The sequence below is a fragment of the Electrona antarctica genome, assembly GCF_951216825.1.
Source record: "Electrona antarctica genome assembly, chromosome: 2".
In the NCBI taxonomy this organism is placed as follows: Eukaryota; Metazoa; Chordata; class Actinopteri; order Myctophiformes; family Myctophidae; genus Electrona; species Electrona antarctica.
In genome coordinates, this window is record NC_136807.1 from 35407358 (window position 1) to 35433317 (window position 25960).

The 25960-nt window shown below is 42.7% G+C and overlaps 1 protein-coding gene across 1 annotated transcript; it reads left to right on the forward strand.

Annotated features, from left to right (window-relative positions):
• Nucleotides 1–797: 797 nt before the first annotated feature.
• On the forward strand, nucleotides 798–24288 carry ifrd2 (interferon-related developmental regulator 2). Its single transcript, XM_079493476.1, has 12 exons — nucleotides 798–1438; nucleotides 10332–10448; nucleotides 11685–11772; nucleotides 12237–12361; nucleotides 12647–12804; nucleotides 15907–15960; nucleotides 16326–16504; nucleotides 17349–17457; nucleotides 18266–18400; nucleotides 19763–19891; nucleotides 20560–20652; nucleotides 21246–24288. The coding sequence occupies exons 1-12, from the start codon at nucleotides 1396–1398 to the stop codon at nucleotides 21324–21326; spliced, it is 1311 nt and encodes a 436-aa protein (XP_079349602.1). The 5' UTR covers nucleotides 798–1395; the 3' UTR covers nucleotides 21327–24288.
• Nucleotides 24289–25960: the final 1672 nt, after the last annotated feature.

The following is a 25960-nucleotide window of genomic DNA, read 5'->3' on the forward strand; positions in this document are numbered from 1 at the left end:
CGAGTCCAGGCCAGTTCATGATGTCACTCAGTAGGCTACAGTATATGAAATCATGTTGAGCCTATACTCCATAATATATGGGGACTTGCAATCTGGGAACTGTTTGGCAAAACAGGAAAAACAGCGTCCTCTTTTGTGAGTGTCTCGAGAGACTATGGGACTTATTAATATTTTTGAACAGCCAACCCCATCAACGTCCCACATGGCACATGATCAATCCCCGGGTCCTCAGCGATATGCACACAGTTTTACTTTTAAGTTGATGGGTCAGACAGTTCTCCAGTCAGAAGGACAGATTTCACAGATTCAGTTTTGTATTGATATATGGTTGTCTTTGACTAGCAATGAAGCTGTGAATACACCCCCCCCCCCCCCCCCCAAACATAACAAGATAGTCCTACTGTTAGTTTTTTCCCCCCACTAATAACTATCTGCAAGGTGCATTGATGTAGGCCTACCATGGAATTGCATGTCTGCTTCTGTCACTCCTGTTTCTTGTGACTAGAAAGCTTGTCCTTTGCTCTGTTAACTTCTAGGCACGTCATTGTCACTTTATATATATATATATATATATATAGTTATTTTTTCTTTTCTTTTTTGCTATTGCAATTTCACATTTGCTGAATAGACTACTGACAATAGCTCGTTTTGTCTATCTAAATTAGGTCCAATAAAGTCCTTTATTACACACGTATAATAGTAATAATGATGTAATAGAGATGGGGGACGGCTTTATTTTGGAAATTGAGGGCCTATATTCCCTGTTTTTGGCATCTCGAGAAGGGGGATGTCGGGGGCGGGTTGAAACAAAACCTGGCAACCCGGGCTACCGGTCCGCTATTGAGAAGATGGTGGACTTGTCGACAACAACGTGCTCCGAACTCCGTCCTAAACACTTCGACAAAGACTTACCCTCTCAGCCTGGAACTAGGTATAGATTACCCGGGGACATCTATAGATAATAGACGGCGACACCCACGTCGTGGGAAGACCTTTAAGTCCTCTCGTGACAACTCCAAAATTCCAAGACGGAAGCAAGCGACAGGACTGACTGTCTGAGAGAGAAAGAAGAATTATTGTTGAAGAAGAAGAGGTGGAAACGTGGTGGTGTGTTGGGTTGGTTGGCTCGCTTTTGGAATAAAGCTGACTAGTGTCGTCGTGTGGTGAAGACAGTGTAAACACAGTGTGTGGGTGTGAAGTTTTGGAAGGTTTTTCAGCTGTCGACCCGTCCCGTCGCCTGTTGCTTCTCCATTCGGCACCAACTGTCAAACGTGTTAACTTGCTGCTGGTAACAACAAGCTAGCATATAGCCGTGGTGTGTCTACTGTACTCAACTAGCTTGTTGTTGTGTGACTTTGGGTGAAGAAGAACTATACGTTCCGTGTCTCCAGAATCATGCCACGGAGTAAGAAGGGGAAACGTGGCTCCACTAAGCCGGGTAAGTGTGCAGTTATGGCGGTGTGACGGTGGTTAATAATCCCCCTGACACTGACAACATTCACAACAATGGCTCAGCGTCGCGACGACTTCTTAAAGTTTTATAAACGTGACCGTTACAAAAGGACACTGTTTATTACGCGCCACACCTAACAGCATGACTGCCTGTTGTAGCTCACCGGCCGGCTTTTTCCATCATGCCATTCACTTCATATCATAATCATATCATGTATGAATGAATGATGCCATATGGCAGCAAAGATTAAGTATCGGCTCATCTGCTCATGTGCTAGTTAGGTCAGTTTAGCTTCCCTATAAGTACCCTGCTTTGTTTTGTATTTACTAGCTTTGGAAGTTTTGAATGCATGGCAATATTTGTAGTGTGAAAACATGCACAGTAAATCCTCAGTGTTGATTCGTTTAACCTAGCCTCGGATGAAGAGACTTATCATTGATCGAGTCTGACTTTCACTTTAGGCTAGCCCTAAATGCATCCATGATAGTCACTCTTGATCCCAGGCTAAATTGAATCCCTAGTTGGAATGTACTGACAACTGTACACTACACGTACATTATACCTTAACAATTGATTTACTTTGTGTAATAACTTTGCTACACGATCGCAACTTGAAGATAATTGGAGAGAGAGACTCAACATACTTGTAATCGTGACTATAGTTCATCATAGATGGATCATGCAGGAGAGAAGAGCTTAACTTGCAAAAATGGACCACATGTTCACCGCAGAGGTGCGTGCTATTTTTAGCAGGAGTGGCCTGTCTGTCACTGAAAGGAGCATAGATGGATCATAGATGCATGTGAGCTGGCTGGGTAAAAAATGAAAATCGTGTACTATAGCAGGGCCCGGCCCCAAAATGTGAATAAGCATAGAGGCATTTTAAATGATTTCCTGTTAGTTTACATCTGTATTTGATGCAATCATATCACTAGTATATATAATGGGTGATGGAGAGAATGGTCACCCGCCAATGGTGCCAACTGCCAGTCATGCATGTGCCTGCAGCTGATCGTTCGGAGCCGCCTCCACGCGGTATGGGATGACGTAGGCGGGGGAGCACACACAAGACAGTTATCACGTGTAGCGCCTACATGATTTACAACACACTCGGATGCCTGACATTGCCTGTAGGGAGGCAACTTCACAGTATGAGAGAGAGACAGGCCGGTTGGTTAGTGCTATCAAGTCGTGACTCAAATGCTTGCTTAGTTTCTACAGTAGAACATGTGTACAGTACATGTATAAACTTATATGGCTTATTTACATTTGTTTTATGGCTAGTAAATGTATGATGCAATGCTGCAGCAAGCACTGTGCAACCATAAAAGTATTTGAAATGGAATTATTGGTTAAGTCGAGCTCATACGTGTTCTGATGCTTTCTTCTCTCCTTCATGGCCACCCACCCCATTAATCACATCCATTAATTCCATCTATGCTTCCATCGTTCTTTTCGCACACTCCTTCCTTCATCCATCCATCCATCTAAACGACCATTCATAAATTCCTCACTCCACCACTCCATCCATCCCTGCGTCCCTTCACCATGCACCCACCTTCCGTTGTTCCCTCCCTGCGTCCGTCCTCTTCTAGGCTCGCTACGGCAGGAGGTTCTTCAGCTGCAGCTGTCTGCTAAAGCTCCGTTGAAAGGTAACCCCCCCCCCCCCCCCCCCCCCCCTCCAATCCTTGGCCCTGCTCCACCTTTCCAGGCACAACTTGACTTGCGCTCAGAACTCCACTGTGCACGACAAGCTTTGATATCCCTTCACGTGCCACACCGGCCTCCACATGAAGAAGCTTTCACAACTACGTTTTACTGAGACAAATGCTTTACTATGATATCTTTGGCTCCCATGCAGCACAACCAGTAGACCTGATCATATCAGTTGCTTAGGCTAACCCCACTTTGTTGCATGATGAACGGCAAGCCTAGTCCACCACTTGTAGTTTTAATAATTTTACAAGTTGGATCCCTTTCTTGAACATTACTGGTGTTCCTTCCAAGTGTAGCTGTAACAACTGCATTTTACTTGCTGGATTCCTCCTTTTGCATTGCTGGCTTTGCCTGCATGCTTCCCCCCCCCCCCCTTTATTTACCCAAGGTAGTAGCTGAGTACAAGTGCTCATTTTCAGCAACGCCCTGCACATAGAAACACACAGACAGACACACACATTAAAACCTGGGAGCTGACCAGTACAACCACTGTCTTTGTTTTATACGGTTGGCCACTAAGCAGCTCCACTGGAGCAGTTGGGGGTTCAGTGCCTTGCTCAAGGGCACTTCAGATTTTTCCTGCCCGTCTGGGGAATCGAACCGGCAACCTTTTGGCAACAAGGGTGCTCCTCTAACCCTTAGGCCACCGCTTGACCAAAATGATAACTATAACTATCTTTTATAGTTAACAGCTCTTGCATGGCATACCACACGGCTAATGTAGCCCATTATGCCAACCTGAACTGTATTCATTGATTGAACTCTTTTACTCTTCCATGATTCCATCCTAGTGCATTTGGTTATGGTTACTTAAACCAGGTTCAGAGTCAGTCAGACTACACAACTTTGTTGTCTTTCACAATGGTCGCCATGTCAGATTATGCGATTATGTGACAGTGGCCACACTAGTATGACACACCAATCAATCCACGTTTATGCACGAAATTAGGGAAGCGGATCAAGAAATGATGTCATTGAATCATTCATGGCGCATATCATCGTGCTGAATTTGTGTAGTCTGAATCAGCCATTAATTAGGCCCATTACTGACTCGCCCACACTGGCACATGTTATCTTTTGGTACAAGAACACTCGGTATTCAGTACTGTCAGTCATGAAGCCCCTGGGCTACATGACGAGCACCAAGCAAGCACATCAAACCCCACCGTGTTCAACATTTAACACCTACATTTGAAGGTTGAACTCCTCCCTTTCTGGCTGAATACTTAACCTGACTGGAATCTTGGAATCCTAGTATCCTCACATGCAAAGCATGACATACTGTCGGCTCCTTTTCTTTGGATATGGACCGGTAGTTCTTCTAATTTTAATGCTTGCCGACTTCTATATGGGGCGGCGGTGGCTCAGGGGTAGAGTGGCCGGATGGTAACCCAGTGACCTGTCAAGGTTGCCAGTTCGAACCCGGGCTCCCCCAGAGTTGGTGTCGAAGTGTCCTTGAGCAAGACACTGAACCCTGAATTGCTCCTGATGTGCTGGTTGGTGCCTTGCATGGTTTCCGTCGCCATCGGTGTATGAATGGGTGAATGTAATGCACAAGTGCTTGGATAAAGGCGCTATATAAATGCACCATTTATATGACAAACGTTGGCTTGCTCTCAGCTTTCTTTATTATCTCACACCACCCCAATACCTCCTTTTTTTTATGCCTTACATTATTAATTGGTCATGCGTCATTACATGGACTTTAATGTAATGACGCATTTTCTCTACTATGTGCAGTGTTAAGTTTATCCCTTTGCTGCAAATTTCACTTTGGTTCTGTTCTAATGCATATTAGAATTGAAGCTCCTTCACAAACTAATCTTGAACAATACTTTAATGAACGAGGGTCATTCTTCTTGTGTGAACTCCCTCCCTTCCTCATCCTTGCAGCTAATTTCATCTGCAAATGGCTGCCATGACCTGGTTCTATTTGATCACTGTCCATCATGTCCTGCAGTGCTGCAGTCATCATTTATACAATTAAATAGTATGATCTTATCTTCCTTGCAATATTGCTCTGGCTGACATTGAAAATGGCATTCATCTAGTAGTCATTACTTTAATGTAAGGTTACTTACTTTTTACACATCACTGGCACGTCTCTCTGTTTCTCTCATTCTTTTGTGCCACTGGGTCCTGGGCCTGCCATCTCATTGTTTCATCCATTTGTGTTACACTGATTCCTTTGCTATGTATTGTTAGTTCTGTTATCTCCGCCAGGCCGAAGGCATGGCAGAGACACTGTTCCCCCCCCTGTCACTGTGTGTTACTTGTTAGTTATAGGCCTATATTAAATTATTAAAGTCTTTATTCTATATAGGCTACAACAAGATATATTAGTGAACGAAAACCTGAACCTGTGAAACACAAATAGCTCACACATGTTATTGGAATGAGTTTGGACGCGCACAGCCCGTGACAACCGCACACGCTGCTGTTTTGCAAATAGCTGCATCTCCTCCTCCTCCTGTCCTGTCTGTCTCTGTCCCTGTGGTCTGTGACACCGTGACCATGCACGTTTATGACTAGTCTATATTAGATTCGCAGTGGCTGGGCTGTCAATGAATGTGCAGCCTAAACCTTATGTGGTACTGGTGGTGGTGGGCTGACTGGGTTACCTATAGATGTGGATGCAGTCCCCGCACTTACGCTGGCTCGGCACATTTGGCATTCGAGCGACATGTCGGGTTTATCCTTAAACGAGGACGAGACGACAAGATTGCACATACCGTAACTCCAGAAAGACATGGGCCTGCTGTAGATTACTGTACCCGCTGGGAGACTTGACTGATCCAGCTGCAGCAGTCTCCCTCCAATGCCTCTCCATGTCATGAAACTATAGGCAGCGCAAATCCTCGCATGTATGCCTATGCACATATGCAAAACACTGTTTAAATGGGCACTCGGGGATGGCCGGTGCGCCTGGTTCCCCGGGCCTGTTCGGAAATCGCGCTAAGCATCTAACTTGCGTAAATTGATAAATGAGGGCCATTGTCTCTATAGTCATGTCAACACTTATAAGATTTTTCATACGCCATCCTTATTGGCTAAGATTGGCTTCCAAAGTTTGAAACCATAAAACATTCATCATGCTGTGTCAAAAAATATTTGAAAACCGCAAAAAAGTATTTATTAATTATAGTGTATAATACAATTAAATATTCAAATATCTTTTGACACAGAATCAAATGTTTTATGGTCATGGTTCACCAGGAACCTGGATGGCTTACAATAATTAATACATATTTTCAGAAATGGGGAAAAAGAATGGGCGATGCACCTCCCATGATTTGTCACTGAAGCAATTCCTCTCAGAATGGCTCCTTGATCTGTACAATAAGTGAGTGAACACTGTGTAAAGATGGTGTAATGTATTGGAAGTCTTTGACACGTGAGAGGTGACGTGTCCGGGGGCACGCACTCACAGGAGTTAATTCAGGTCAAGGTTGATTACTAGGAAATGTGATGACATTGTTGACTTTGTAGTGTGTGTGTGTGTGTGGGTGGGTGTGTGTGTGCAGGCTGGTTGGCATGCTGGTCAGAGACTGTCCCGTAAACCAAAATGTCATAGGTTTGATTTCAGCAGCCATCATGTCAGAAAGTGAGAGACACTGTGAGACAGACCCTATGCTTTATTAATTCCTAGTCGGAAATTCAGTTTCAGCTTAATATCCCAGCTAATGGCTGCTCAGTTAGAGGATGACTATCCCACCAAAATGCATGTAAAGTTGATTTGCCAAAATGCTTTCATTACAGACAACAATTTGGAAATAAATGCCTTTCTCTTGTATACTTTTCATTTACAGAACTAAGTGAAGCGTGTTTTGATTTCACAAGGATCATTCTGACGGCCTTTAGATACCATTAATGTAGCCAGGAGGCAGCCACTGCATTACATTACTGAAAACATACTTTGACTGCTGTGTCAACATTCTGTATTTTAGCAGAATATAAGCACATTTTGCAATATAATTATTATAATAATTAATAGTTTACTAGTATGTAGTAAACCAAAATAGTAGGTGCACCGTTTAGTCGACTATTTACTGTGCTGACGTTACACTACAGTGTAACGTCAGCACTGGATTTGTTAGTTGGGACTTCCACCCCACCACCTCTCTGAGCCATAACTGTTATACAATAATCTGAACAGGGTTTTACAGCCCAGGATGACATCAGTTTCATTCCCTCTGAAAGCTGCAGAGCAGCCCCTTCTAAATCACTACCAGTCTGGTATCCATGCTCAGCATTTACTCTCTCAGAAAGGGATGTTTTACAGGCAGCACTTACATCATACAGGACCGATGTAGTGTGTGTGTAATAGATCTGAAATGATTGTTGAAATGAGACTTTCCGCTGATATACAATCTCAACATGTCGTAAGAAGTAACTTTGGCCCAGCCATGTACATGCAAACCCATTCGCTAGCTACGTCACAAGTTTAAATCCAGTTCATGACTGTATGGCATTGTGTCATCTGTTGCTAGTTTGCTACCCCACCTTCTTTTCTCACTCCTTTACTCCTTTACTCCAGAAATCCCCTTAAAAAACTCTTAAATTCAGACTACTAGGCTACAGCTAGCTGCAATCAAGTCAGAATTTTAGCCCACTCTGCACTCAGCTCAGGTTTTTAATTGCTAATGGAATTGATTCAATTACTTTACCTTGGCTCAGTTGATATTTCCTTAATCTACAGCCCTGGGCCCAGCCTTCATCGATCCAGGAAAACTTGAGTTGTATTGACAGCGAGGCTGAGCTATAGGCGTGTGGCATTTGAGTACTAGATTGTGAACAATTAAAATGTCTCTACAATCTGCCTTTGCATTGATTCACTGCCACTTGCAAAATCTGTCTTGGAAGAGCCACCCATCGACTAATCTAATATACGGCAACCTTCCCCGTGTTTCTTCACTAGTCCAATTCAGAAGAACACAGTTTGCCGGCCACTGCTACAGAGCTGACAATGAGGTTATATCTTCCCTTCTCTGGAGTCCTGCCTCAAAGCAGACCAGAGGTAGAAATCTGTCGTACCCTGATGTCATCGCTAGGGACACATACATCAGTAAGCAGGAACTGGGGATGGCAATGAAGGACCGGGAAGTCTGGCGTGGCATTGTGAAATCCATGATCTCGACCGCGGTCGAAAAATGATGATGATGCCACTTGCAAAAAAGATCAGATCTGAAAATCAGATCTACACTTGGCAGTGTAGCAACAATAGATGACAAGTTGACAACACAGACGGCAAGACATGAGAAATGATCCCTAAAATCAAGACACGGACACGGAATTGGAGTTATTCTTTCTTACCATCGCCCACTGCCTGCAGGCTGAGGTATCCTCTCAAATGAGCTTGCAGTTAGTTACATAATACAATTACAGTAGCACTGTCCCTGAAGGAAAGATTACAGAATTGAATGGATTAAAAATTTCCATAACGGCCGCTACATTGTCTGTATAGGCAATAGGCATTTAAATTATCCCTTTTATTCAAATACACTTAAAGAAAGGAGTTCAACAAAGCGTTATGTGAATAGGCTGAGAAAGTTACTTATAGCATGGAGTAGGTTTTGCTGTAAGTTACGTAGCGACTTTGAAGGCTTGAATACCTAAATTGCAAGTAACCCAATAGCAATCTACCCCTGTACAGTATTTACACTGCATTTCCCACTTCCACTGTTGCAAAAATCACTGAACTCTGGTTCACCCTGGCAGGACCTTGTTGACCTTCCAAAACATGCTCACACAAAATGAATGCCTATTCTGCACACACAATTACACAAACATTCACACAAACATACAGAGTGAATGGCTATCTCTCTCGCACTCGCACACGCGTGCGTGTGCACACACACACACACACACACACGTGCGCACAATGAATGCCCCTTCTGGACATACACAACCTGAATAAATGAATGGTCTCGCTAGTCTTCAGTAATCCCAGCAACAGTAGAAAGCCCTTAGCCAGCAGGAACACCACAGTTAGCCTAGCTTAGCTTAGCCTGCCTAGCTCATGTTGTAGCTTATGTATAGTATGTCCATGTCCACCCCCAGCATTGCAAACCTGTACATGTGTAAGCTCCCAAAATAGACCTAGACTCACATGTACATTTGCATACATAAACACTGTACTACTGTAGCGAATTCAGAAATACTATAGCTTACATTTTAAAAGTGCTTTTTAGAGTTGTCCGGAACTCTGGATACCAATACATGGATCGGAAATGTGTCCGACCGATACTCCTTATTTGGTCGTATCTACCTTTAAATATTTAAATGTAAATATTTTATGAATAACGACTTGCTTTGTGGGCGTAATAGCCGTTCACATGAGCTCTGCCCAGTTCTTTGCACACGACAAACTGCTCCCAGTTTGTCCCTCGTGTATGTATGTTTACATTTCTATAAAGAGTGCTCTGCTGGTGTAGAGTTACTGACAGAACCAAACAGCTGAACAGTACAGTGAGACTAGTCACCTTCATTCACCCTGATTACACACAGCTGCCTGGGAAATGGCACTGGTACATTTTGGTTGTGGTTGGTAAAGTCCTTAAATTTGACAGGTGGATAACCAACTGTTCCAATTTGTTCATAAAGATCAATTTGGTTGAAAAATGATGAAAGGCTGTCGGCTAGAATTGGCGGTACTCTGCTTGTGTTTGCTACGTCTCAATGAGATGAGGTCACAACTTTGATGTTCTAAGTTACACAATGTTCCCATTTCTAAGGGTGCATATGTAAATTCGCTATGATAATCAGTCAGTTTAGATACTCGTTAACCAACATTGCATTTAAATCTTGTAACAAATCATTAACATTATAATACAGTGAGTTTGCGATTAATTCCTCCATTACTTTTAGATTGAATTTTCAGATGCTTGGATAAACCGTTGTTTCGCTCATTGACGCCCAGCCAGGTTTGGGTTTTAGGCCACGACCCCATTGTCGAGTAACAATGCTCTCTAGCCAGCCACTTAAACCTCTATATATGTTGTGAATTTCTCGCAGCCACTGCACTGTGCCAGATAATGAACTGGTTTAGTCCTTCTATGAGTTTGATCTGGATGTTTTTGGTGCTATGAGACAGTCTCCTCTGGGAGACATTTTATCTCCTTGTCTGTTATCTTGACCATGGACCTCTCATTGTGTCCTGCAGGAGGTAAGAATGGGGTGAAGGGAGAGTCTGGAGCCAGCGATGATGACCTGACCTCTGACGTTCTCAGCCACTACAGTAGTCCCAGTGAAACTGCATCTGTACTAGAGGAGGGAACAGGTGGGTACTGCACACACACTGCATACATACAGTACAGTACATGCATACATTACTTGACACACTAATATTGAACCGATTAATGCTGATACGGAATGCTATAATATAATATTAAAGGCCCTATGGAGGGGTTGACACTAGTGTCTCAGAGGCACTTGCCCGTCGGGAAAGTACAGGTCATGTTCTACTTGCCCGAAAAGTACATTCAATTTATGTTAAATCCAATCGATAACTGCCGAGTGGTGACAGTCACTTTGCAAATCCTTTTGATCAAAGTTTCTTTATTAAAATGTTCAAGTCACATATGAGTCAAATAAAGATAACATACAAAAGTATTGAGGGTTTTACCCCTCCCACCCCCCAGAGTTCCCGCTCCGAAAGAGCCACAACCCTGGTATCTCATACCAGTAACAAAGTAAATTAAAATAAAAGGCACGTACAAATATACATATTCAAATATATAAGGGATTAATAATCACTTTGCAAATCTGAATGAGTGCAACTGCTACTTGTAAAACCGGTAGCATTATTTGTTCTTTCATGAATAACCAATAGTCTGTAATGAAGAGTGAAGACTGTTGCTTCCCCATTCAAACGCACTTGCCCATCGGGCAACCTGAAAGCAAACTACGTTTGCCCAAACGTTGTCAGTCAGGCAACCGACTGACAAGGTAACCGGAGAACTCGCCGGTATTCCGACTCGCTGCGGTTTAGTGCATTTTAGTTTTACTTCACCTTTATTTAAATGCATTGAATTGAGAGAGCTAGAGGATGGTTGTTTAGAGTTAACACTAGATGTAGGAATGCTAAAGTTTAAACACCAAAGTACCGAAACAATGTAATTCATTATAGCCTGAAATATCATTGGTACTATGATTGGTATTCACATTGCACTCACCTTTTTATCATTATCTACTGTAGCTGACCATTTAATTGCACAAAATAATTTGATCACTTTGGAAATGAACTACAGTATAACATCTGTGGGTTTGACATACTACACTGATGAAGACAGCATGTTAGCATAACGATGAAGACATTGAAACTTGTTTCTCTCCACTTTTTGCTGTGGCAAACCGGCGAGTTCTCAGGGTCAACCCCTGCCTATGACATGAAATTAAACTTTGGGGGTGGGGGGTGGTGTTCTCCGACATCAATTCTACCGCAAAAGCCTGAAATTTGAACACTCGTTCCTTTGTAGTCTGACCGTGACGGCCTTGTGTTTTCCCTGTGTACCAGGGGGAGGAGAGCCAGTGGACGAGCAGACTGCCCAGGAGGAGACCGAAGACAAACTCAAGCAGTGCATTGACAACCTGATGGATAAGAGGTGCATCTTAGCCTAATCTAATCAGCTGTAGACCGTAGTCCAGCTACGTCGTGGACGTGTGGTATTGCATTAGGAGGATCAGGAATTAAGTCTTGTGGTTGATATTATAGTAGATTAAACATACATTGTGTAACCGTGGCCAGCAACGCTTTAGTTATGAGCTGTGAATAAAGCTTGTTCGATCAAAAAAACGCAGTCTGGATAAAGAATCAAAGATGAATGGATGTAACATTTTCAGTTAACATCACTTTTTCACTCCCGGTTCATTTCCTGTTTATCGATCGCCTAGCAACCCAGAGCTATTCATACGGTGGTGAAGAGCGTGATCTGACCGAATCAATAAAACCCCCAAAAAGTTGTCCTTGGCAGTCAGGTCCATTGGGATAAAACCCTTTGCAGTAATTGAGTTTAAAAGCGACCACAGAATAGTGTTTGTCCTAAATTTCAAATTCTTTCTCTGTCAGTGCTAAGTCTCGCCTTGCGGCGATGGAGTCTTTGCGTCAGGTCTTCTGCTCCAGAGTGCTGTATGACTTCTTGATAGAGAGACGCCTCACCATCAGCGACTGCCTAGAGAGAAGCCTCAAGAAAGGTGAGAGATGGGGGAGAGACAGCTGTATTTGTTTGCTTTGGAACGAAAGCAGATATGAGCACAGTGTGAAACACATGAATGGTGTTAGAATGTGCACATAGTTGTGCCTTCCTGCTTTCAATTCTCGTTCTATCCCTCTTCTAAAGAAGAAAAAAACACATCAACAGCCGAAATTAGCTACTGTATCATATATTATAAATATCTTGTTTCGATTGATTGCACTTTGTTCTTGTTTTACCATGAAATGGGAACTTGAGCGTCAACAGCAAATATCTCTCTGTCTAGGGGGAGGAGAGGAGCAGGCAGCAGCAGCCACAGTGTTCTCCCTGCTGTGTGTCCAGCTGGGAGGAGGAGATGAGGGGGAGGAGGGCTTTAAGATGCTCCGCCCCATCCTTAGCACCATCCTGATTGACGGCTCTGCCAGCATATCGGCACGCCAGAGTGTGAGTGGCCCGCTGTAACCCAGGTCTGAAAGTATGGTTGGAAGCATGCTGGGCACAATATACAATATACGCTGAAATTTGGCGGAAGTAGCGGGATTTTGACGGAAGTACCGCTCAAGGATTGACGCTTTACAAATCCGTTTACATTCTCTGTGAATTAAACAAGTGTTGTGATTGGTCAAAATAATATCTTATTCCGGGGGATATACATCTGACGGATGTTCCGGCCCGACATGTCCGGCTATGCACTCTGCCTTATATTGTGACCAGGCTTTTCTCTTCGCAGATGAGTAAGGCTGGGACCTGAGGCTAGGTTGTTAGTCATTTTGGGTTCACAGTTTGTTCACTGCAACTGCATGTCTCTTTCAAACACCATGGCTTGTGTTTGAGGTTCTGCATATTCGGGGCTCTCCAAGTTGATCATGTCTCAACTTTAGCCCTGTCCTTCCACCCTCATGTCGACGTTGCATTCCGTTAACTTTTTTCTCAAACTCTGCATCGCGTATGTGTAGTACATCTTTGTGCTCATAGCACGCTGGGCACAGCGCCACCGAGTGGCGCGCTACAAGCTTGTAGGTCTGCTATTTTTGAAAAATCGTGAAAATGTGGCGCAAATGTTTGAATATATATTCTTTCAGAGCGAATGTTTTTAACTCAAATCTTTGCTAAGGCCTAAATGGGTTAAGAAAAAATATTTGATTTTATTTTTTTACATGCTCACAAAGTGCTCTGTGCTCATGGTGAAATTAAAAGTAGCAAACGTTTCGGTCCTAGTGTAACTGGTGTAGTCTGTCCCTCTGCATTGTGTTGAACGGACTAGACGGACCAAGAACTTCCTTTGGAGACAACCTCCATTTATTCTGACAAGAGATAACAAATATCACGTCTCCAGTTAGTTCTTTTCGTAGTGTGCAACAACTCCTCTCTCATTCCAATACGGATATACACAAGCAAGAGCGACAGTAACAAAATACATAAAACGCAACATACCTGACAAGAGATAACAAATATCACGTCTCCAGTTAGTTCTTTTCGTAGTGTCTCTAAACGGAGTTAAATAAACACTGTATAAATCATTTTGCAAGTACAATTCTTATTTTGGTATACAGAGAACAACAAAGACACCCACCTCATTCCAATACGGATATACACAAGGAAGAGGTGGAGGTGTGGCAGAGCATTTATACCGGGGCATAAGGAGGAGACTTAAAGGAGCTGTGACCACCAATGCATGCACTTTGTATTCTTATACACATAAGAATAGACATGAACCATGGAGAATTAAGTAGAGTAAAAGCACTTATTTGTATCATATTTTGTGTAATTATATAACTCCGTTACACTGGGACCTTCGTCAGTGCTATAATGGTCACAGACAAACAAAAGCAAGAGCTCCAATCAGTTCAGCTCAGGTGCTGGAAGTTACATCGGATGACATCAGATGGTAGGGCGTGGACGTGTCTTCAGAGACGGGACCTTAAGTGTTGATTGAAAAGGAAGACCTAGTAGGAAGGAAAGGAGACAAAATTCACGACCCCTGAACCCGGAAGTAAAATCATAGGCTATTTTAGCAGCGACCATTTTCTAAGTCACCGGACAGTGACCCTTGGCATGAAGTTTGTGGCCGTGACCCGCAGCGCTTTAGTTGTGTGTTGTGTGCAGGGACTGTGTGCAGGGACTCCATGTGGGATAAGAGTTTTAAGATGTCGGTTAGGTGAATGGATGGGAACCTTTCTACTGACGGACCATAACCCAGCCGAGCGTTGCCTAGCAACGGAGAGCTATCCACATCTTTTTTTGCTGCTGATTTTGGGCTCAGCTGGTCACATTTTGGTAGGTTCCGTCTTTCTCTTTAGGCCATTTCTCAGTTTCTGTGGTGACAGCTGTGTCCTGGCTCTAATTAGACCCTTTCTGGCTGCCATTATCTGTTTTAAAAACAAACACTGTTGTTCTGTCTTCTGTGTTTAAGGGACGCACACACAAACACACCCTCTATGGTCACACCATGCTCCACTGTCCAACCACCATTACGTGTTCTTACTAGCACCACTGATGTAGCTGTCCTGTGCACATAATACACAGCCTAAAGTTCTGAAATGTCATATTCTTTGAGGGGCGCTAGCCCCTCCTATACACAGGTTTAATGTTTGTCTTAGTTCAATGTTTGTTTTGTAAACGCATTGACAATGAAGGGAAAATTTACGTCAATGTGTCGTTTACAGTACGTCATATTGTCTCTTTATTGTTAATGGCGTTTAATGTTTGTTTGCACCGTTTGTTTTACATCACCTAATCAACATGAGTTAGACTTTAATATATTAGCGCCCCTCACTTCACACAGGTGTGATTTTTTTTTTGCATTGATGTGCCAGGACAAGATGAACCCTTGTCACACTTTGAAGCTGCTGCTCATGCTGGTCAGGACTCAGGACAACATGTTTGATGCCAAACAAATGCATTGTAATTGTATAGCTTATTAAGAGAGGATTCTGTAGATGATGATGTGTAGAAGGGCTGGGAATAGGACTTCACCTAATGATTGTTTTCATAATCTGTTTGTTTTTACTGCAAAATAGTAGTAGTAATAAATTATAATAATGATGGAGTATAAAATAATGGTAAATTCTCACACAAACACACAAATATAATAAGGAACAAAAAGACGAGCATTCCCATTTGTGTGAAGTTGTAATAGCAAAACTGTACATGATACATCACTATCAGATTCTTCTTCACCCATAGATACAAGTTAATGGTCCCAGCCTTACTCGTCTGCAAAGAGAAAAGCCTGGTCACAACCTAAGGCACCGAGTGCATAGCCGGAAGTGTTCGGCCGGAACATCCGTCAGATGTATTTCCCCCGGATACGATATTTTCCGACCAATCACAACACTTGTTTCATACACGGAGAATGTAAGCAAATTTGTAAAGCGTCAACGTAATTGACGTAATTGAGCGGTACTTCTGCCAAAATCCCGCTACTCCCGCTACAAAATCCCACCAAATTCCAGCAATGCACTCACTCTACAGCGTAGGGCTTGCCCAGCGTGAGTTAATGTGAATTTGGTCTCTATACTAATTATTTGATTGTGTGTGTGTCAGTGTGCCAGGGCTCTGGGGATTTGCTGCTATGTCTCTGCTGCAGAAGAAGGAGAGGTGAGACAAACCTTAATGGCCTGATCAAACTAACCCTTACTTAGCATTTAATTCTATATCGACAAGATGGTGTGTACTTATTTAGTGAATGTACAGTAAGTAAATGTACTATGGTATTGGTATAATAACTATATTCACAAGTTTATTTAATATGTTTATTTAATATGTCCTCTATACTTTGCCTTCCTGTTTCTCTCACTTGTATACTTTGCCTTCCTGTTTCTCTCACTTGTTTTCCTGTCTCTACACCTCTATGCACATTTATGAGGGGCGCTAGCCCCTCCTATATTCAGCTATAGTGTAGATTTTAAATGTTTATTTATTGATATTTATTTTATTTCTTTTTCTCTCTCTCTCATATCCAGGATCTGATCAAGTCAATGAGCCACCTGGAGAGCGTCTTCATGTCTTCCTACCCCAACAGAGAAGGAATACTTCCCACACCAAAACCTGGCAACCCTGGCCTTCACAGCGCTGCCCTGCAGGCCTGGGCTCTGCTGGTCACCCTGTGTCCTGCATCCAGACTGACTGTACTGTTGGACATGTGAGTTAAGACATTTACCCACAGTTTTCTGAAAAACCTTATGTTTCTATATCAGTGGTTCTCGAATATGTCATGTCAAAGACCCACAGAATGATCTGTATTTGGCCGAGGCGCGGACCCCCGTCTGAAAATTTGTTGTTCTGGGGGCCCCCCGAACCAAAGTTTGAGTTAAAAATGTCCGCTCTGAAAGAATATATATTCAAAGATTTGCGTCACATTTTCAGATTTTTAAAGGCAGCGCTACGAGCTTGTAGATCTGCTATTTTTCAATAGCTAAAGTATAACATAATGCTTAAAACATCAAAAGGGTCCAGAATGGGTGAAGACCTGGAATGCACCTGTGTCACCGTAGCTTTTAAACACTTTAACCATTATTTAAACTTTAGTTATTGAAAAATAGCAGATATACAAGCTCATAGCGCGGGTGCCGCACTACTAGCTTGTAGATCTGTATTTTTTTTTAAATCTTGAAAATGTGTGCAAATCTTTGAATATATATTCTTTCCCAAATGAGTGTTTTAACTCAAATCTTTGCTTCTGGGGTGGAGTCCATGGGAAAAAATATTTTGAGATGGGGGTCAGTGGCCAAATACATATCATTTTGGGGTGTCCCTGACATGGAAAAACATTGAGCGCCACTAGGTTTTTTTTCTGTGTATTTGTTTGTAGAATTGTGTCTCTGGTCTTAATGGGTTAAGACATCCACGCAGTTCGTATTACTATATTTGTTGGGTTGTTCCGCTGAGTTCTAGATTGAGTACATACAATATTTGTATTAAATTGCCCAACATGAAACTGTAACGTTAAATTCAGTGACCATGCCCGACCTCTCTGTCTTTTCCAGTCACCTCCCTAAATTGCAGGCCTGCCTGGAGAGCAGTGACGTCAACTACAGGATTGCTGTTGGAGAGACCATAGCTCTGCTAGTGGAACTGGGACGCGACATAGACAGTGTAAATACACATAGAGGTTTACATGCATGCACACACTCATATGATATGCAATTGTTAAATCAGAAATGCCATGTTATACCTGCATCACAACATAATATCATAATCACTTAAAGTGACAAAATAAGCCCCTTGGACAGGTGTTGTTATTAATGTAACAGTGGACTGTACATCATGTACTCCGTTAACCCATTCAGGCCTGACGTCGAAAATTTAAAAAAAAAAGTTTTCTAAATCATGACAATTTTCGGAAAGATTTGAGGCACATTTTAACGATTTTTCAAAAAATAGCAGACCTTCAAGTTCATAGCGCGCCACTCGGTGGCGCGCTATGAGCTTGTAGATCTGCTATTTTTCAATAGCTAAATTATAACATAATGTTTAAAACAACAAAAGGGGTTCCCGCCCAAAAATGGATTAATAGCCAACGCTAAAATCTAAAATGACACAGATGCTTTCCTGGTTTCAATGGGTTAAATGTAATGAGAGGGTGTGATAAAGGTAAATAATATACTGCCATGAGGTGTTGCACGGGAGTATATCATTTATTATTGAACCTGTGGAATATTTCAGTCTTGTGTGTGTTTGTCTACTGTATCTGTACTAATGTGGGATTACTACAGGACAGTGTTTGCCATGTTCAAATATTTCGTGTGTGTGTGTGTGTGTGTGTGTGTGTGTGTGTGTGTGTGTGTGTGTGTGTGTGTGTGTGTGTGTGTGTGTGTGTGTGTGTGTGTGTGTGTGTGTGTGTGTGTGTGTGTGTGTGTGTGTGTGTGTGTGTGTGTGTGTGTGCGTGCGCGTGCGCGTGCAGGAATTTGAGGTGGCTGACAGTGAGGGTCTGTGTGAGTGTCTGAAGGGCCTGGCGACAGACGGCAACAAGCACAGAGCCAAGAACGACCGGAGGAAACAGCGTTCCATTTTCAGAGAGGTCCTGCACTACATAGAGGTAGGTACGCACAGACACGCACACACAGACACAGACACACACGTGTCTTTCAAATGTACGGTACGATACGATACAACTTTATTGTCAGCTTGCACTGAAATTTGTTTTGCGTCCATGACGTCACCGTTCAAGATACAGACAAGACATACACAATACATTACAAAAGATACATTACAGGAGACACAAATCACAGAAGCAGACAGGAACAGGAACAATAGAACATATCCTCTTGGTTTACCGATTTTGGACTGGTGTACAAAAGAGTTCTTTAGCCTGTTATATTATTATTATTGATATTCATCATTTAAAACATGTAAGGGGTCAGAGGAGATACTCTTTGCCAGTCTCAAGCCCAACACACACCGTCTGTGAAGCGGGTGCGCAGCGACGCGGCACAGTATTGCCGCGAGTCATAGCCGCACAGCAACACCCACAGGACGCGGCGCGCTACCGTGCGGCTGGCCAACCACGCCCACGATTCCCGGATAGAGGCCGCGCGGCAACGCCTGGAAAATAGAACAGCGGCGTATCGGGGCCAGCGCGCGTCTGACGCCGCCGGTGTGGGATAGGTTAATTGAAAAATAACGGAGGCGGCTGTTTTGACATGCGGCGTTCACAGACGGTGTGTGTTGGGCTTAAGCATGCTCTTGGTCTGGGCTTCTTTAAATTAATGTGTGTATGAGTGTGTTTTGCATTTGAAACGAGGGATTATACCTGAGAAGTGAGACCGATGTGGTGTTTTTTTTGTTGTGTTTGTGTATTCCGTGTAAAATGGAAGACAAATCACACAACTGTAAACTGCTAGCTTTTAATCTAGACTCATTCAAACCCAACTAGTATAGCTGCAATCCACACAACGTTTTGTGTGTTATTTTACCAGCTCTGTATGGTAGAGAATTGTACAATACAATATTACAAATTTACAATTTAGGCATTTAGCAGACGCTCTTAATCCAGAGCGATTTACATGAATTAACCAAGAACAAAACATGGCGATACATCATATACATAAAGACTAGTTATCATGAATCATACGTAAACTACGAACATAACAGTGGAATATATCTATATAATGAAATAGTAGTAGTAGCATAGTATATATGCATAGTTTCATTAGTAACACAAGTGCAGTGGTTGGGGGTGGTGTCGCTGCTCCTCTGAGACATTTAGACCCTGTGGTCGGATAGTGCTACTGATTGACAGAAGTATTGCATGAAAGTCAAGAGGAAACAACTCGCCTTCCCAAATTAACTCGCCATTATAGCACAGTAAAAAAAATGTTGGCACTCTCGTGGAGTCTCTCTCCGGGTGGAACTCCAGGCACGGACATGAAAGTTACTGTTCTGTCCCCCCCCTCTCCAGAATGACGATTTTACAGTGGAGAAGATCAGGTTTGGTGTGGAGGGCGTGTACATCGACAGCTGGATAAGGAGACGAATCTATGATGCCTTCAAGGAGATCTTGGAGTCAGGAGTTAGACACCACCTGCAGGTTAGGATGTGTACATACACCCACAAACACTGCTATCCAAGTTTTTCTACCATGCTGTGTTTTATCAGTTAAATTATGTAGTTGTAACTGTTTTTTGCCTAACTACTGCTGCAGTCTTTTCTCACCAAGTGGCCCGAGTGATTTACTCACTGGAGGCGGAAAAAAAACGAACCCCATTTTAGATGGGGTTCGTTAGACGGATTCGATCCAGAGGCACTAGGATTAGACGCGAGAGGGATTAGATCCAGAGGTGCTAGGATTGGAAGTTTAGTGCTTAACTGTGCCCGCCACGGAGATATCTGGTATTTCAGCGGTTTTGGGTGTTAAATTTTAACGAGGTCCGCTCATGTGAGAGGCAGTTCTGCGTGCGTCACAGAAGCGGGCGTCACCAAGTTGTTAACAAGGCAACAAGCTGTGTGCATGTTTCTAGTTTTAATGATGGGACGAGATGTCTGACTGAATTACACTGTTGTTTTGTGCTTTTAGTTTTGGGAAAACTGGTCTTAAAAAGTCTTAAAACCCTCTAGATAAAAGCCTACTAATTCCAGGCCAAGCTGTCATACTTGTTCCTGGTTTGAATGAATATGTCTCACTCTCCCTTTATCCATATTCCTGTCCATTCACTGTCTTTCTCTCTTTCCCTTTCCTATCCACCCTCCTCTGTCTAGTTCAATCCTCTATTGAGAGACATCTTTGGCTTGGGCCCTCCCCTCATCCTGGACGCAACCGTCAAAGGCACTAAGATCTCCCGCTTCGAGAAGGTGATGATAATACTTAATAATGAATAAATTCATGCAATACTTAACATTCATATAGCTGTATGAAAATGGGGGATTGGGGTTAACTATGTGTACACAAAAATAAATATCTATCCAATGGTCCATTTAGGACTTATTAACTGAAAATGAGAAAAGGAATGCGTGTAAGTAATATAAATGATTTACTGCTGTTTTTAAAAGAAGTTCCCAGTGTTGTTTCCACATTTAAACTGCCTTTTCATATTGTGCACCCATGCACTACAATGAAACACCTCACAAAAGTAGGTTCTCCAATCTCCACTTAGGCCCGTTTTCCACCGGGTTGAACCGTTATTTTTTTCCCGCCTAATATTGAACCAGTTCAGAGTGTTTCCATTGGAAATGAATTGGTTCAGAAGCCTAAAAATTGGTTCGGAACTGGAACCAAAAAATTTCGCCGGTTCCATGAAAGCACCAAGGTACCAAGAATATAGAACGGAACCAGTTCTGGAACCAAATTTCTTTTGGTGGAAAAGGGGCCTGTTGAGGTGCTGGTACAGCTTCAAGAGTTTGAGATGTTAATGTATTTTTTTTGTTTGTTTTTCACCTTCCAATAGCATCTATTCAACTCAGCTGCCTTCAAGGCCAGGACAAAAATTCGGAACAAAGTGAGGGACAAACGAGCTGATGTCATGTGAGAAAACACCCACAAAATGCAACCGAGAGTTGTGGAGGAGTGGCAAGAGAGGAAAGCAGATGGAGTAACTCCACAGGTCGAGGAGGAGACTATCTCACGAAGCTGCCTTCATCATTTTACTTCAAGCCAAGGCTGTCACTTTGATAAAAGTTGACAATTCATATGCGTGTTTCATTTGTACTCTTCCCCTTGAAACATCCTCTGCAAGATCCAAGATGGCCGCTCTTTTCTCGCAGACCCAAGAGGTAGAATCATACATTTTGATATCCAGTGGAATCCCATGAGGGCATTTTATGGTGGCCATTTTGTCTCCCTCCTCTAAAAAGCATTTGCTTTAAATCCCCATGGGACACAAAATGGTTCCAGTGACACCAGGGTACTACGAAGGCTAGGGCTCGGTATTGCTCGGTGTAAATGTGTTTTTGATGCTTTTACTATTTACGCAAAATGACATCATTCTTCAATGAGAGCTTTCTGGTGCCCTTCTATGTTGGAAGAAAGCATTTTTGAAATGAAAGCACTTTTTAGTACCTTCCAACTGGACTTAATAAATCCTCTCAGGAAAAAAAAGGGAAATTTAGGAAAAGTATTTGTAGCCTTTTATTTTCATCAAGCTCGACGATGCAACCTTGTTGATGCCTTAAAATGCTATTAATTTCTACGGTGCCAATATCAATGTCATTCTTAGATAACCAACGGTATCTATCCTCTTAAAGCCAGCCCACAAATTTAGCTTCACATGGTCTGGCAAGGATCAAGAGGCATTTGCTTGATCTGTGGGTGGAGCCAATGAGCAGTTGAAATAGACCAAAATGACTTTTGCCAGTTGGATCAGCCTTTAACCAGTAAACCTTCGTGACGTAGAACCAGCTCTGGTTCTACTTCGTGAAGGCTAATGAACAAGCACTGACTAGCCCCGTTAGAAAAACGTAGCCCTCTCTAACCCGTTTTACCCAGTAATGAGAACCATACTCATTATCGTCCCGAGACCCGAGCCCTCCTGTCCTCTCCTCTCTTGACCCCCCGAACGGCTACTCGAGCTGCCAAACTAAGAACTGACGTGTGGTGTTTTGTGTGTGTGTGTGTGTTTTATTTCTGATTTATACTGAACACCAATGGAAATAAGATTATATACATAATGAAGAAAAAGGATGCCTGAAAAAAAAAAAAGATAAATATATATATTTATATATGTTAGAGTAAAATCGAAAAGCCAGTCAAATCTAGAAAAATTGGGGCGAAGAGTGCGGGGGCCGACTGTGCAGTCTGCCCCAGTTTAATTATTACTTATTTTTAAATGACGGTGAACGGGAGGCCCACGGGCCAACCGGTAGACCCCAATTGCCAGCGATTGCCAGCCCAGGCCCCGATGCAGACGGTGTGTTTCGCCGGGGGGACATTCAGTCTCCCTCACGGGGGGGAGGCCTCAAAAGGAACCGGTCACAGCCTCCCGTGGTGGGAAAAAAAACGCTCAGTTTTTCTCGATTTTACTGGTTTCTCAATTTTACTGTAACCTATATATATATAATTCTAAGGGGTGTTGTTTGAATTAATATTTTTTGAAAAAAGGAAAAACGTCAAACAATTGCTGGTGGTTATTTGTATGTATTTTACTTTCTAATTTATTGAAAGTGGTAGAGCATTGCTATGTTGATTTTTACTTGCATTTTAAAGAAATAAAATAGCAGTTTACAGATTATTTTGGGATGGACAAAGATGACTCAAAGGAGAATTTCTATTTTGTACACGTATTTAAATGCAGGAAAACGTACAATATCTGTAATGCATGCATAACAATAGGGGCTTATTGGATGGAGACGTTGAGATGTTGATGAGTTGGGATCACATGCCATATCCGGGAACCGCCTTTTTGAAACGGGTTTTTGCCATGCTCTCATGTCATGGTGTTAAAGAATGGTGTGCTAAGTCAGGGGTTCCCAAACTTTTCACGTCAAGGACCCCCAAATTGACACTCATTAGCCTGCATATATGCCAGGGACCCCCATAAGTGAAGATTTGTACGGCTCTAGCAGTGATTTTCAGCCATTTTCATTTCAAGGGCCCCTGTTTGACCTGAATTAGGCTACGGTCCCCTATTTAATGGCATTTCTATGGGTACCCCAATTTATAATGTTAATTTAACTCTGCGAGTGTACAAATGGAACCATATGGACCCCCATTTGGTTCCATTTGTTCCACTCTCTGAGTTACAGACCCGTAATGGTCCATTTGGTTCCAAACTATCATTTAGCTGGAGACCCCCTGGAACTCGGGTCCCCGGACCCCACTTTGGGAACCACTGTGCTAAGTAACCAGTGATACTAGATGGCCATAATACTAGTATGTGGAGTGTCTCATTCATTCATGGAAATATTATAGAAGGCACTTTATGGATTTGCTGACAATTCTTTAGTCTTTAGTGTGTGTGTGTGTGTGTGTGTGTGTGTGTGTGTGTGTGTGTGTGTGTGTGTGTGTGTGTGTGTGTGTGTGTGTGTGTGTGTGTGTGTGTGTGTGTGTGTGTGTGTGTGTGTGTGTGTGTGTGTGTGTGTGTGTGTGTGTGTGTGTGTGTGTGTGTGTGTGTGTGTGTGTGTGTGTGTGTGTGTGTGTGTGTGTGTGTGTGTGTGTGTGTGTGTGTCCGCCCCCCCCCCTACAGGCCACATTTTGCATTTCCTCCTGAAACCTGACATGGGAGCAACTGTTAACATTGGGAAAAAACTAGCGCTAATGTTGTTTGATTCTTATATTTTGCTATTTCAAGAGTACACTTAACGGCTGCCTACAAGGTGCAGTATGTTGTTGACTGTTTCTATTATTATTCACTCTGTAGTGCCTTTCAAAGGTTCCTACGCAGCCCAAAACAAAGGGTATGGCCTCTGACTAAACTGTTCATAACCGCAGGTGTGGACACTTGGACAGCTAATTGATCAAATTAAATAAAGAATATTGGAGTTGATAAGCCCGTGTTTCAGAATTCAGAGTCAACTTTGTCACATCACAGGTGTGGTGGGCCTGTGGTCATCTTAGTGGCTAGGAGGTCCAGTGAAAGGCCTACATACTCTCCCAAGATGGAGGAACAACATTTTACAATCTGGGAACCCTAGGCCTTTGTATGGCTACAGTGCAACTGGTTCAATCCTACCCTAAATCTAGGCCTAAGACGTGACACCTAAAAGTGGGGTACATTGCATCCACTGGTCAATCCAAGGGCCTACCACTCCACTCTCTTGATATGTTCTTTCCCAACTCTTGGAGAGTATGTAGGACTTTCCCTGGACCTTCTAGCCGCTAGAAGGTCGGCTAGTAGGTGTAGGACTAGTAGCATGCCAAAGTTTGTGCTATTGCCATTGAGAATGCATTGGGCGTTTAAGTTAAATAACTCAAACTACAAATCATTTCAAAGTAAAAAGTTCCAGCATGTGTCTCCACAGTAAGCTGAATTATAAAATGTGTGAATAGAGTTTCTAGGTGAAAGTAATTTTTTGACATGCCATAGAGCTGCCATTGAGCCCCATTATACATTTCTCAAATTTGAAAGCACTATATTTCTAAAACTATGAAACATTTCAAAGATTTATTTTCAGGCAAACATGTCCACCGTAAGATGAACCTAAATAGGTTTGAATTGGGTTTCTAGGTGTAAGTATGTAGGACTAGTAGCATGCCAAAGTTTGTGCTATTGCCATTGAGAATGCATTGGGCGTTTAAGTTAAATACGGGGAGGAAATATGACAGCAAACTGCCTGTCATATTTTCTCCCTATTCCAAAGCCACCCCAGGTACATTATATATTTAAACTATTTTCAGCAATGGTACTGTAGCACCCAAATCCTAAATTTGTGTCACTACTGGTTGCCGACAGTCGGGTTGTATAGTTAAGACGTGTGCTCCAGGAAGTGATGTCCAGACATGTTGGTATAATGAGGATTTATTATCTGTCTCTGCAGGCCTAATCACTACAGCATACATATAAATAAATGCAATAAACGTACATGATCCAAACAGCCTCCTAAACACAGTCTGAAAACTGTTTGCCTCTTGTCAGCAACACCTGCTGCTTGATTGAGACCTGATTAAATACCCTTCCAACCTTCACATTGACCACACCCCTCAGTGGACATCATTGGCCACAATTAGGAGACTCAAATGGCGCTTACACACCCACCCCTAATTGCTACTGGTGTGAAAACAGAGCAATTCAAAAACATAAAAAATACAAAGAGCCAATAAACAACAGAACCAAAATTCAAAACCTTTTAAGCATTCATAACTCAGGCAATATTCAAAATTGCAAACATAAACTGGCCTACTTAGAGAGGGTGTATGAGTGTCAGAGACTTGCTTAAACAACTCAGGTGTCTTCTGCTTTGATCCTTTTTGTTCTTGAGCTCTCCCATCTTCTTTTCTTTCTCTTTCTTTGGCTCTGCCATTTTCCCTTCTTTCTCTCCTTTGAGCTTTTAGCTGCCATCTTCTTGACCACAGTCAGGGACATGTTGTGGCTCCGTTCCTTGGAGGCGGACATGGCCTCGACGACCTGCTCAGCGATGTTGGGGCTGGTCTTCGTTGGTCGTGGAGCTGCTGCCTTCATGGCCTGAGCTGGAGAGAAGGATGGATGCCTTTGTATGAGTGGCTCTTCCA